General features: G+C 45.6%; 1 protein-coding gene across 1 annotated transcript; it reads left to right on the plus strand.

Annotated features, from left to right (window-relative positions):
- The first annotated feature begins 10,101 nt into the window (after window positions 1-10,101).
- Window positions 10,102-10,965, plus strand: LRRC10 (leucine rich repeat containing 10). Its single transcript, XM_073331360.2, has one exon. It carries the CDS (start codon window positions 10,102-10,104, stop codon window positions 10,963-10,965), a length of 864 nt encoding a protein of 287 aa, XP_073187461.1.
- Window positions 10,966-15,226: the final 4,261 nt, after the last annotated feature.

Here is a 15,226-nt window from a genome sequence, read left to right on the forward strand (position 1 = left end):
TACTTCATTGGACAACAAAGGGCTGTTAGCCAGGTCAATCAATTCCAGGTCGTCAGTAGTTTGGCAGAACCCTCATTAATGTGTTTGAGGACAAACCATTGGTTTGTGTAAATATTGACATCCCCTGAGGATATTAAAGCGCATTGAGCAAGGGCATGGTCTATATGAAAAGATACATGTTAACATTTTTTATATATATATATATATATATAGACAAAATTCAGCCCGTTATGGGAGAGCAAGAGAGAGAAAGCAAAACACAAAGCAACCTAAGGAATTTTCTGGCTATCTTGCTGTACAAAGAAGCATAGATGACAGGTATTTCTAAAAAAAAGGAGGACTTGTGGCACCTTAGAGACTAACAAATTTATTTGAGCGTAAGCTTTCGTGAGCTGTAGCTCACGAAAGCTTACGCTCAAATAAATTTGTTAGTCTCTAAGGTGCCACAAGTCCTCCTTTGCTTTTTGCGAATACAGAGTAACACGGCTGCTACTCTGAAACCAGGTATTTCGAAAGTGACTAAGATAGTTAGGCAGGATTTAATATCCAACAGCTGAGTTTTTTATGTGGCACTTGCTTCAAGAGGATCTAACACCTATGTGTCACAAGTCACACACACACCCCCAAAAACTGAAGATAAATGCCCTTGCTAAAACTAAGCTACGTGTGCTGTTTATGTGAAAGCTGTATTTCAAATAAATAAATGGACTGTCATCCAAAAAAAGTCATCCGTCAAACAAGATGGTGGCATGCAAAGTAATGCACAAAATAGCCTAGGATTTTTTCCCTCTCACACATTGTCAAGGCAGGTTTTAATGGAAATTTTGCTGTGGTTTCAACAAGACATCTGTAATTTTTTCTTCTGACTATCCTGAAGATAGAAGCCCCCATCCATGCCCAAGGCCTACGGACAGACCAAACAACGAAAATGTAAAATCTTGTAATAAGGGGACTCTGCTTCATTAGACTGATAAAGATCCTAGCAGATGCCTACTGAGCATGCTCAGAAGTGATGTTTCAATTGCTTATGACTTGTTTTATTTTGAATCTTTCCTTCACAAAGAATGTAGGAAAGTGCATACTCTTTAGGGTGAACTGCACTAAGATGCACTTCCAAATATGAGCCATTTTTGCTATATCTTGTTCAAAAGAATGTGGTTAGAAAGTGGGGGAAATGCATTTTTCCACACTTTCCTAGCATTCAAAACGAGCTAAAGAACAGGTTGATATCAGCATGAAGGTGCATTTACACTCAATAAATAATTCACCTTTGGACAGACATAAGAAATTAAATCAAAAAGAAAAGACAGTTACCTTTTCCGTAACTGGTGTTCTTCGAGATGTGTTGTTCATGTCTATTCCACAATAGGTGTGCATGCTTGCCACATGCCCTGGTGCTGGAAATTTTTCCCCTAGCAGTACCCGTGGGGGGGGGAGCGCCCCCCACAACCCTTGGAGTGGCGCCTGCCTGGCACGGTATAAGGGGAGCTGCGCACTCCCCCCACCCTCAGTTCCTTTTTGACAGACAACTCCGACAGAAGGGAAGGAGGGAAGGATGTGCAGTAGACATGAGCAACACATCTTGAAGAACACCAGTTACGGAAAAGGTAACTGTATTTTCTTCTTTGAGTGATTGCTCATGTGTATTCCACAGTAGGTGATTCCAAGCTATATCTGTTGGAGGTGGGTAGGAGTTCATAAGTTCCAAGGACGGAGTACCGCCCTGCCGAACCTGGCATCATCCCTGGCCTGGGAGACGATCGCATAATGTGAGCTGAACGTGTGAACCGAAGACCACGTGGCCCTACAAATGTCCTGGATGGGGACGTGGCCACGAAGGCAGCTGACGAGGCCTGCACCCGAGTCGAGTGTGCCCTCACAGTGGGTGGCAGGGGGACACCCGCCAGCTCATAACAGGAGCAAATGCACAAAGTGATCCAATTGGAAAGCCACTGAGTGGAAATCGGCTGGCACCTCGCATGCTCAGCCGAGGTGATGAACAGTTGCAAGGACTTTCTGAACAGCCTGGTCCGCTCGAGATAGAAAACCAAAGCCCACCACACATCGAGCACGTGGAAGTGGTGCTCCTCACTGGACCCATGAGGTTTGGGGCAGAGGACCAGTAGAAAAATGTCCTGACCCATGTGGTAGGCAGACACCACCTTCGGGAGGAACGCGGGGTGTGGGTAAAGCTGGACCTTGTCCTTATAAAAGACCGTGTACGGCGGCTCGGAGGTCAGGGGCCTGAGCTCCAAGACTCACCTAGCTGATGTGATTGCAACCTTCCATGAGAGGTGAGACCAGAACCACGTGGCCAGTGGTTCAAACGGGGGCCCCATGAAATGAGTCAACACCAGGTTTAGGTCCCACTGTGGGACCAGGGCTCTAGAATATGGAAAAAGACGGTCCAAACCCTTAAGGAACTGGCCAGTCACAGCATAGGAAAATACCGTGTGCCCTTGCACCAGCGGATAGAAGGCTGATATGGCTGCCAGGTGCACCTTGACTGACGAGGGTGCCAGGCCCTGGACCCTCAGGTGGAGGAGGTAATCAAGGATAAGCTGGATAGGGGCGGCCACAGGGGAGACACCCTGGTCGGCCGCCCACCTAGAAAACAGGACCACTTCGCCAAATAAGCGCGGCGAGTGGAGGGCCATCTACTTTTGAGGAGGATGTACTGAACCTGTTCTGAACACATCCTTTCCTCTCCACCTAATCACTGAACAGGCACGCCGTAAGGTGAAGAGCCGCTAGGTTAGGATGGAGGAGGTGATCCTGGTCCGGAGAGAGCAGGTCCGGGCAGAGCAGCAATGGCCACGGCAGAGCTACTGCCAAGCCCGTGAGGGTCCTGTACCAATGCTGCCTGGGCCACGCCGGGGCAATCAGGAGGACCCAGGCCTCATCCGTCTTTATCTTCTCCAGGACCCTGCTGATTAGAGGGAATGGGGGAAAGGCGTTGAGAAGCCAGCCGGATCAGGACAGATAAAGGCATCGGAGATAGCGCCCCTCCCCAGGTCCCCCAGGAGCAGAACTGGGGGCATCGCCGGTTCTGCTGAGTTGCGAATAGGTCCACCTGGGGAGTTCCCCACCTTCAGAAGAGCCGGTGGGCCACGTCCGGTGGAGGGACCACTCATGTTGCGAGGAAAAGTCCCTGCTTAAGTGATCCGCCCTCTCGGCCTTCAGGTGGATGTCGTGGGCTATACAGAAGTCCCAGAGCCTGAGGGCTTCATGGCAGAGGGCAGAGGATGGGGCCCCATCTTGTCTGTTGATATAGAACATCGAGGCCATGTTATCCATGAGGACCCTGACTACCTTGCCCTCCAGGTGAGAGCGGAAGGCCATACATGCCAGCTGCACTGCACTGAGCTCCTTGACGTTTATATGTAGGGTCAGGTCTTGAGCTAACCACAGGCCTTGGGTCTGAAAGTTCCCCACATGGGCCCCCCAACCAAGATCCGACACATCGGACACCAGCTCCAACGACAGGGCCCTGTCCCTGAATGGGACTCCTTAGAGCATGTTGTTTGGGGCGGACCACCACCGTAGGGAGGTGATCACAGAGTCTGGCATGGAGAGGACCTTGTCCATCCTGTCCATGGCCTGAGAGAACTTTGAGACCAACCAGAGCTGGAGAGGCCTCATCCTGGGTCTGGCGTGACGGACCACGTACATGCATGCCGACATGTGACCCAAGAGCTGCAGGCAAACCCTGGTTGTTGTCACCAGGAACCTTGTGACCAAGTCGATGAGACCTTTCAGGGTCCCGAATCTGTCTGGCGGGAGAAAGGCCCTGGTCGACGCTGCATCCAGGAGCGCCCTGATAAACTCTGTGCATTGGAGCGGGATTAACGTAGACTTGGTGTTGTTTACCAACAGGCCCAAGGCGGTGCACGTGGACAGAAGGAGCACCACGTGATCCCTCACCTGCGACCAGGAGGTGCTCTTGACAAGCCAATCGTCCAGATAGGGAAATATCTGGAACCCCCCTGGTCTGAGGTAGGCTGCTACCACCGACATGCATTTTGTAAACACCCTGGGGGCAATGGACAGACCAAATGGGAGGACTGTGAATTGGTAATGATTCTGTCCCACCACGAAATGGAGGAAGCACCTGTGCCCCTCAGATATGTGGATGTGGAAGCATGCATCCTGTAGATGGAGGGCAGCATACCAGTCCCTGGGATCCAGGGAGGGGATGATGGAGGCCAGGGAAACCATACTGAACTTGAGTTTCATCATGTACTGGTTCAGACCTCGCACATCCAGGATGGGCCTGAACCCCTCTTTGGCCCTCAGGAGGAGGAAATAATAGGAGTAATACCCCTGGCCCATGAACTCCTCGGGCACTGCCTCTATCACTCCTAGTCCTAGGAGCAGCCCTACCTCCTGCTTGAGCTGGGGGTGGTTTGGTGGGGAGGAAGTAAACTGGATGGTGTAACCCCGGGAGATGGTGTTGAGGACCCATCGGTCCGAGCTTAGCCGTGACCATTCCGGGAGGAAAGCACACAACCGGTTGGAGAAGGGAAGCTTTACTGGGGGTGGATCCCTGATGAGGACTGGTGGCGTGCACCCAAGCATCCCGTCAAAAGCGCCTTTTCCCTGCCTGCTTGCCCTTGGAGGACCCAGGCTGGGGGGAAGGCCAAGACTGCCTCTAAGGGCGTCTCTTATAGTCCCACTGCTTCTTATGGGCAGCCTCATACTTCAGGAGGGCAGCTGGGCGGGAGTCTGCTGCAGCTTGAACTTAGGTTTTGCCGGAGCTGGGACATAGAGTCTGTAGGGTCGTGAGGGAGTCTTTCATGCCATGCAGCCTTGTATCTGTTTCCGCCACAGATAGAGCTTTCCTGTCAAATGGGAGATCCTGCATGGAAGACTGCGCCTCGCTGGACAGTCCAGAGAGCAGGAGCCATGACACCCGTCTCATGGACACCGCAGAGGCCATGGATTGTGCGGCCATGTCCTCGGCATCCGAGGCTGCCTGCAGGGATGCCCTAGCGGCCGCTGCCCCTTCCTCCACTAGCGCCTTGAACTCCTTCCTATTGTGGTCCTGGAGGGAGTCCTCAAACTTGGGCAGGGAGCCCCACAGATTGAATTTGTACCGGCCCAGGGGAGCCTGATGGTTTGTGACTCGTAACTGGAAGCTCGAAGATGAATACATTTTCCTTCTGAAAGAGTCCAGTCTCTGAGAGTCTTTGTTCTTTGGGGTTGGGGCTGGCTGACCCTGCCGTTCCCTGTAGTTGACCGACTTGACCACCAGGGAGTTGGAAGCCAGGTGGGTATACAAGTACTCATGCCCCTTAGTGGGTATAAAGAACTTGCGTTCCGCCTTCTTAGAGATGGAGGCCAACGAGGCTGGTGTTTGCCATGGGGCATTTGAAATCTTAGCCACCCCTTCATGGAGGGGCAAGGCCACCCTACCTGGTGCCAACAGGGACAGCATGTTAAACAGGGAGTCTGAGGGCTCCTCCATCTCCTCTCCTCTTTAAGAGTTCTTGATGGGTCCTGAAATCCTCCTGCGGGGGACCTTTCTACACACACAGATTTTGAACTCATTTAACTATGTTGGTTTAGAAATAGATATAGTTACACTGGTGCAGCCTCTAGCATGGATGCAGTTATACGCTTTACATTTAAGTAAAGTGACCAGAATAAACTCTGCCAGTGTCAAGGTGTTTATGTCAGTAAACCTGCATCCACACTAGAGGTTTGCACCAGTGTAACCACTTGTTAACAAATATAATTGAATCAGTAGAAAAATTGTGTATAGACCAGACCTATGGATGTAACTTTGAGAGACAGATGGTAAAGAGAACACTCCCCTGTGTGTTCAAAGAACAATTCCATGAGTATTGTCCATACTACATTTAGGCCTGATGCAATGTCCATTGTATTCAATGTGAATCCTTCCACTGATTTCAGGGGGTGTTGGATTAGGCTTTTAACATGCCATGAATCTATCTGCCCGTCTATCTAGGTTTGGCCCTGCTCACCATGGAACCTGTCAAGTATTTCAAATTAGAATAAAAGATAGTCTCTCTCTCTCTTCCACCCCATTCCATAGGAAAAATAGCTTGATTAGTTTAGTTGTAGGTGTATAGACTTTCTCCAGGTAAAGCTAAGTTGAAGAGATGGGTTTGGTATTTATTTTTGAACTCGGCGGGGTCTGTGGTGATTATTATCTCATGTGTGAGTGTGCGCTATAGTCTTGGTCCAGCTCCCACGAAGTTCTGTCTCCTGCGCTCACAGGCACTGGTTGGGACATTCTCGCATTCTAGTGGGAGGTAGTTACTGTGGGAGGTCAGTCACAGAGAAAGAAGTCATTTCTCAGACAGCTAAATCCAATAATAACCATGAGTCTGATAATTTTCCTCACTGATCTGTATTTCTCATTGTACATTAAGAATTAACCTTTTCCGGATAGTTCCTTTGCTCTTCTCAAATAACTAAAGTCAAATGCCAGCACCACCTTCTGTAGTGTGCAGTAATAAAAATATATTCTCATTGGATCTTATTGCTTTTTTAATAAACTTAGAGAAATAACTGAGAATGAAGTCCTGATTTCTTATTTGTGAAAGGGAGTTTTCCCACCCAATTCAATCGAACCAGTTGTAGGCACTAACTGCTAAGAGCAGCAGAACACCAGATGCATGATAACATAAAGTACAGTTAAATTTTTTTCTCAATATTTTTATTTTTATGGGACAGACACACCTGATTATACAAAAACAAAGAACCCAACAGAACCATAACTGACAATGAGCTCAGTCCTGTAATGAGGTCCGAGGGGGTGGACCCCTGTAATATGGTAGAGCCCCACTGAAATATCAGGGCCAGTAAGACTAACTGTCAAGGTATGAAAAGTGACTTCAATATCTTACATTAGGCATAACTATGTTGGGCATTTCCTGACTGGCTGAGTATTTGTTAACTTGCTCTCACCCTCAGCTTCTCCACTCAATCATTAGCTGCCTAGAAATGCCCTTCCTCATTATCATTACTGCTTAAATGAATCAGGGCTTTTTATTATATTTCTAATGTCCCCTCAAAAGCCCATTCTTCTATTGTTGAGTTCCTTTTTTTTTCCCAAATACTCTGATTTCACTAGCGTGTTCCAAACAGACTTTAACTTTGCCAACAAAAGCACAAAATGCAGCAACGAAAGGTCATTCTGACTTTTTTTGATAAGCTATAGCAATGATTAAACTATAACCCAGAGTTTTCCCAATATATATTTAGTTAAAAACTAAAAGAAAAAAATCTTCCTGAAATATGCTCTAGAAATATACAAACATATACTTTCATATACAAATGCCAAGCTGATAAGACAAAAAAGTAGAGAGATATTTTTTCTTTTCTCCATACTACACTGGTAAAAGGAAAATTACACTTCAAACAAACTATATTAATAACTAAAAAGTTATTACCTAGGTTTTTGTACCACACTGGTCACCACAGTATCTGAATCCCTTATATTATTATGGAAATACCTATATCATGGATGTGTTCTCTATCATAGCTCACACCACTAAAAAGTGATGTATGCCAACTAACCAAAATATAGTCTTTTCTCTGTGTGTTTTGACAGACACAATCAGGTACATTTTGGAGGGTTTTGAAAGGCTCAAAACTTTCATAAAAATTGTGGGGGGGGGTGTCATAAAACAGATTAAAATGCAGATGCTAAACTGGGATACATCAAAGTATTTCAGATTAAAGGGATTTCATAAAACCAAAGTATCTAAATTTTCCATGATAATTACTTAGAAAAGGAGAGATTATGAAAGTACAGTGCTGACGTGCTATTTACACAGTTTCGCTGAAATACAGCACAGTATTGCATTATAAAAAAATGCAGCAATCACTTGAAGGTTCCTCAGTGGAAACTCCACTGTTACTGTGGTACTGCCATATGTATGGTACATCACTTGCTTTGCCATTGTCCAGTCTACTAATTCAAGACAATGTTTTCAATACTGATCCTTACAGCAAGCCAACAGACACTTGCAATAGCTCGCCTTGCCTTCAAGATCCTGATAACTCTGCCCATTCCTGCTTATCAGCCTGAATCTCATTTCAGGTCACCCTGATGCACTAGCATCCGCTCTGCTCTGCCAGTAGATCCAGCCTCAGCATGCCACTTATCTGTCTCTCCCATCAGTGTCTTCAGGCCTTCTTTCATAGCACCCTTTCTGCATGGAACATGCCTCAAGACCTGGTCCCCCACATCACTGCCCTCTCCTCATTCAAATCTCTGCTACAGACCAACTTCTACTATGACACATGTACAACTAACTATGATGGATTGGCTGTAAGATAATTTGGAATTGCCAGTACAGTACATTTAAAAACAAACAGTATCAATGCAAATTTGTATGACCAGGATGTAGACATTTGCTCTGAGGCCACTTTAACTGTTTGCTCTTCCCCTTTTCCCTATCTTCTGTTTGTTCTGACTTTCCTCACCACCGCCACTAAGTGTAACTGTTCAAGGCAGCGACCATGATTTCTTTTGTGTTTGTACAGCACCTAGCACATTGAAGGTGCTACTGGAAAGGAGTTGTACACACTTTAAAGAAAATAGCCTCCCTTGATCACAACTGATGCAGATAAAGAGTCAAACTCTGCCATTTGATGTGTGAACTGAAATCAAACCAAACATCCAACTCCATCTGTTGGAAATGCTCTTTCAAAAATCAAAGTTCTTCTGAACCTCTGATGTGAAGATTTGCAAGAGTGTTATAGAAAGAATCACCCAAGAGTTCGAAGCATCTATTGAGCTGCTCTCTAAAGACTGGAAGTCCTCTACAAATGAATGGATGCTATGCACCAAAGTTTGCAGACTGAATATCTAAATTAGTAACAACAGTGAATGTACTACAGTAAAACCTGCCAAGAGCGACCACTCATCGGAGTTAGCAAAAGTGGTCGCTTGTAAGAGGTGGTCTCTCTTCAAAAGTTTGCATGGCAGAGAGTGATGGTTCTGGGGCCTCTGCAAGCAGTCGCTCGTGACAGGTGATCTCTCTTCAGAGGTGGTCTCTAAGGCAGGTTTTACTGCGTACAAATCCATAACTGGCTACATTTAAGCTCAGGATAGCTCAGCAGTTTGAGCACTGCTAAATCCAGAGTTGTGAATTCAATCCTTGAGGGGGCCATTTAGGATTCTGGGGCAAAAATTGGGGATTGGTCCTGCTTTGAGCAGGGGGTTGGACTAGATGACCTCCTGAGGTACTTCCTACTCTGAGATTCTATGAAAACATTGCCATGGATTTAATGACAAAGTCTTTTGCCAGATGAAAGGGCAGCTAGACACTGGGAGTTAGTGGCAGGAGGTTAGAAGAATGGAGGCATGTTGTGATGGTGAATGTGTTGTATATGGGATTCAGGCAGTATAACCCAAATGCAATTTAGCAAAAAGACGGCACACAGCTAAAAGTCCCAGCAGCTCTAGTAAATACAGTTAAATTAAGAAAGTAAATACTGAGGCAGCTAAAGAGCACTTTGCCAAGTATTTATCTTAAATGTATGAGATAAGTATTGGGTGGCAGGTCACACTGTTCAAATGTGTATTTGGCACTTCACAAAGTAACTCCATAAAAGTTCCACTGGTCTGGAAAGTTACTTGAGTCTTGACAGGTATTCTAAACAGGAATCAGACTCCATCTGACAGTCCCACTCAGTCTGCTACAAGATTAAATGTTTAGTTTAAATTAAGTTTAAAAATTCACTCTTCAGCGATGTTTACTTTCCTTAGCCAATCGCCAGCGCTGGTACCAGCTGCGCAGACAGTGTGGCTGTATCTACAGGGAGGCAGGGAGCGTTTGAGAAACTATTTTTGGTCAAGTGTAGTGCAATTTTAGAACTTTTACAGTCTTCACAGGGAAGATGGCCTCTTTGCTGTGTGTGAGAGAGACCTGTTCTCCGAAAGTCATGCTGTCTGCACTTCCCATCACCAAGCACTCATTCGGTTATCAGCAACATTTCAGAGCTCTTGAGATTAATGACTGTTGCCATGTAAACTGTGTATTATAAGGGGAAGAAGGAAATACCAGCAGGACAGTGCACAAAGTAGAAACCGGGGAGAGTTCCTGATGCTCCGGGTTCCACATGGTAGCAGTGATTTTAAATGCAGACAGTTTCAGTATGGGCAACACGCTGAGAGCAATCCTTGCCTTCATCCCTTCTGACGACTGTCAGAAATACCTCCTGGGAGACCTTGAAGAGATGCCAATTGACAGAACGGTGGATCTGAGCAGCAGGCAGCTGAGGAGATTTCCCTTGCATGTTTGTTCCTTCAGGGAGCTCGTCAAGCTGTACCTGAGCGACAATAACCTGCATCAGCTGCCCCCAGAGCTAGAACAGCTGCAGAACCTCCAGATCTTGGCGTTAGACTTCAACAACTTCAAAGCGCTGCCCCTGGTGGTGTGCACCCTGAAGCAGCTGGGCATCCTCTACCTGGGCAACAACAAGCTCTGCGACCTGCCCCAGGAGCTCAGCCTCCTGCAGAATCTCAAAACCTTGTGGCTCGAGTCCAACTGCCTGAGCTACCTGCCCGAGGTGGTGTGTGAGCTGAGCCTCCTCAAGACCCTGCACGCCGGCTCCAACGCGCTGTGCACGTTGCCCGCTGGGCTGCGGTGCCTGCAGGAGCTGCGCACCATCTGGCTCTCAGGCAACCTGCTGGCTGACTTCCCCCCGGTGCTGCTGCACATGCCCTTCCTGGAGGTGATTGACGTGGATCGCAACGCCATCAGGTCCTTCCCCAGCCTGGCTCACCTCCCCGGCCTCAAGCTGGTGATCTACGACCACAACCCCTGCAGGAATGCACCCAAGGTGGCCAAGGGGGTGCGCAGAGTGGGGAGGTGGGCGGAGGAGACCCCCGAGCCCAGGAAGCGCTCCGAGCTGGGCAGGGAGGAGGAGACCGATGACAAGGAACTGCCACTTCCCCCTGACAAGCAGCCCCAGCCCTGCTAAGGATCAGCCAGGCTGGTGCTGCCATGGGCAGCTGGCAAATTGTCACCTGTGCCCTTCTCCTCTGGCTGCACGGAATTTGCGCACCTCTGGCTGGTTACAGCAAAAATGCCTTTTAAATAGAGCATTTCTTCACCTCCTGCTACCTCAGCTGTTAAATGCACACGATAGTGCCTAGACTGTTCTTCACAACAGTATTTTAGAGGCCTGTATGATCTCATTTAGTAGGTGTAGCTATTTAAATAGATGTGCCATCAAATTTCTCCCTCTTATCCCAAAAGCCTCCAAACTTAGGGCTAAAACCCAGCACTTCCTTTTGTAGGATGAGCAGGTGAAAAATACTGTATAAAGCCGACCCTTTGAAGTGACGGAACGGATTTGCATCTAGCAAAATCCATTTTATTCCAAATGCCGCCTAAGAAAGCATGACTGAGTGAGTTTTTCCTTCCCCTGATCACGCTGTAGCACTTGTAAGTGAGCACTGGCCACCGTACCCCTTATGTAGCCTGCATCAAAAGAAGTGTTTCTCATGCAAATGATGAAAGGGATCTCAGCAGCTTGTCAAGACCCCCTCTTGTAGCAAACATCATTTGACTGTCCCCAACTAACACCTTAAATGACTAGACTAAGCCCGAGAGAGAATGAGGTTTTTATTTTATTTTGTGCCTTTGCTAGCACTTTATGCAGGGTCATTTCTCCATTCCATGGGGTGGGTTTTCACACCTGCAAAAGGAGTTGTTTTGTTTTGTCTTTTTAAAGGAAGATCTGATTGTAAAACTACAAAAATTGGCAGAGCAACTTACAGGCGTAATACCTAAATATGCCCCCAAACCTGCTAACACACCTATGCTTAACTACAGCTAGCCCCGGCCTTCAATGGGACTACTCCCCTGCTAATCTTTGCACAGCTGAGGCCTGTACTTCTGCCACCACATGTGGAAATGGGCTACATTGCATGTTTTGCGCTAATGTGCCCCGGGTAATGACGACTGACTCAAAATGGGTTGAAGTTATGTCTACTAAGTTATACTTGCAGAGACTGTTCTTTTGATTCATAGTATTTTTTTTATATTCAGCACCAAACTTGACAGGTTAATGGGGTTTCACAGCTACCCGTCTCTGTCATCTTAACAGCACAATACACAAAAATGACAGTTAATTTTCCATAAAAGGTTTGATTTAGTGACTGTTTAAAGTCATTTACATTCTTGAAAGAATATTTGGAAAGTAGAAAATCAGTTAGTCCTTGCTGTCTAATTAACGTAAAATCTAGATTTGGATCTGGCTAGTACCCACCTAGCGTGCTTCCTATTTATTAAACTAATGAATTGGAGTTGTACTCAAGCGCCTTTAGCAGAGGGAAGCCATACTGCTCTGGAGTTAACTGGATTACTTTTCTCAAAGCCTTTGCCAAATCTTGTTCTGCCAAACTAACAATCATTTCTTTCGTGAAATAAAGGGAATAACATTTGGATTTTATATATGAAGATGCATGCCTGCTTCTTGTTTCCACTAGAATTAATGTGACTCTTTCCTGTTTTGTCTAATGGGGGCAGCTTTCCTTTGCTACACATACTAAATCTTATTACTGGGCAAGAAACTGCAACTTTTTGTTTTGTACACCTGTGTAACAATAAAATAAGCCCAGGCGGTACTGATGGTCTACTATAGCTTTCTGTAACAGCCCTTTCACTAGCTGCCTTAGGAAGAGCTGTTGAAATATTTTATTCAGCCTTGGGCTTCACTGCCCTTTTGACATAATTTAGATCAGTAGGTCAAACGTGTGGCCCTTGAGGGTGACTGAAAATTATTTGTGATTTGAAAGTATGTTCCCTAAGCCATACCCCATAACTTTCAAAAAAAAAATGGAAGGATTTAAATCAGCCCTATCACAAGGCTACATTTCTGCCTTCTCTTGCCACTCCCCTTTCAATTTTTGAACAATACAGGAATGCGACTGTGCCTCTCAGTCCTGCTGGTGACCCCTTGATGTTCGGCGCTGCGACTGATAGAGTTGGACATCAAGGCTGGGATTCACAAGAGCTATTTATAGGCGTTGGATCCTTAACTATGTTTATGACTCCCATCCTAAGTGACCACAATCACTGCATGTACAAATAGCTTCACTGGGGCTCTGGTGACATTGATTGTTACTGCGAACACTTACCAGTCACTGCCGGTGAAAGTCATGTCTGTATTTTGACCTTGATGTAACCTTTTGAAATGCTGTATTGTACATAGATTGGCGGGTTTAATACAGACATCAGCAAATGGGACTTCAGATACTCATGTAAAGTTATTAGAGCCACAACCCAATCGTCCGTCACTTATTTTACTACCATCTTTTGATGTGCTGATAAATTCACACAGAGTGAACAAATCAGAAGACTGGACTCAAGCCAAGCTTTACAGCTTCAATAATTACATAAGGGAGTTCTATACTAAATGGTGAGCCATTTTTTCCCTATAAAAGTCCTTACAGGTAAGAAAGTGCAAGGCTGGTTGTAGGCAGTAACAATGGCAGCTCTATGAAGTTAATATTCAGTATCCATATTAAAAAAAAATAATGGACATACACACAGTCTTGCACTTGAACATTTAGTTTCACTTCACTATTTTTCTCGGAGTAGAATAAACCAAATTGATGCAGATTTCTAAACAGTGGGAAATCTAGATAATTTGTATTTATTTATATTATAGTAGCAGCTGGAAGCCCCAAGCAGGGTAGGCTGAAATCGTATAGGCTACAGTAAAGGTGGGTCTGAGAGATTTGAAGAGAGTAGTAGCCTCTTGGATCAATTCAGTTTCATATGGAAGAGAGAAGAAGGCAGCATCCTGCTCAGACAGATATACAAAAGAAAGCAGCATCAGGCCCTTATTTGAATTAAATAGAGATTCCATCATCATTGCTAGTTTCCAGATATATCTGAGAGAGACAAGTCTGAGGATGTGATGCTCCTTCTTAAGCAAGCTGGCTGGGATTCTATTCTGAGTGTTGGTAGCCTGCAGCTCGGCAGTGAAAATGAAGGTGGCCAGAGAACTGTGTGTGCTACCTTTCGGAACCAGACTTACATTTTTATCTCATGGCTACATGCTTAAAACAGAGTGAGAATTGAGCAGACACTACAGATAAAGCGGGTCAACTATTATAGAAATATCTGAGTTTTTAAATGTCACACGCATTATTTTTCTTTCTAGCTGTAATGGATAATGCACTACCAGATCTTAGCCCTGTGTCACTACTGCAAGACTGACTATTCGCCATGTAACTGTGCAGGATCACATCACCTATGGGGGAACAAATATTTATTTAGTAAGCTGTGGTAAGAGCTGCAGTGTTTGAAAGATCAGACAGCTCGCAGTGGAGCTGGAGTAAGGGGCAGAGTACAAATGCAACCATCAGAAGTGCATGATAAATGTCATTACCACATGAATGTCATCACATAGAGTGTACTTACAGATACATTGTTTTCAAATATTGTAACAGATAGCAAGTAACACAGTTCAGTCTATTTAAACAATTCTAAGATTTTTCCTGTTGATCTATCACATCTTTCCAGAGGATGTTGTGTTGGAACTCCAGTGCAATATATACATATCAGAAGATTTGTACATTTCAGCTAAACACTGCTCTATCTTAAACACCTGTCCCTGAAATGGATGAGACAACACACAAGTCTCTGGGCAAGATTATTTTGAACTGGTTCCAAGGTGTCCTTTTCTAGACAACATCGACATTTCTGTCTTGTAGTTGACAAGAATAACTTTTTCGGGCCAAATGTAACCATGTGATGAAGAGCGCCACCTCAGAGTTTTGATCATGAATAACCTTCATAACAAGGAAAATTACAAAACCAGGAACTAGCAACTTGAAACGAAAAAAATAAAACCACTTCTATGAAAGTGTTCAACAACAATGGCCATGGGAGGGAGGGTCTCTGGCATTGCTTCTAGGAAGGTGAAGGGGGCCGAGGGGGATGTACCGAGATATCCTTGACAGGAGGCCTAAACATAACAAATAGTTCCACTTATCTGTGATGAGAAAAGGAGTACTTGTGGCACCTTAGAGACTAACCAATTTATTTGAGCATAAGCTTTCGTGAGCTACAGCTTATGCTCAATTTATTTGGTTAGTCTCTAAGGTCCCACTAGTACTCCTTTTCTTTTTGCGAATACAGACTAACACGGCTGCTACTCTGAAACCTGTTATCTGTGATGCTAATTCCTCCTGTTCCCAGATTACAGCAGCTTCTGAGCAAACCAT

Source organism: Lepidochelys kempii, chromosome 1 (genome assembly GCF_965140285.1).
Source record: "Lepidochelys kempii isolate rLepKem1 chromosome 1, rLepKem1.hap1, whole genome shotgun sequence".
Classification (NCBI taxonomy): domain Eukaryota; kingdom Metazoa; phylum Chordata; order Testudines; family Cheloniidae; genus Lepidochelys; species Lepidochelys kempii.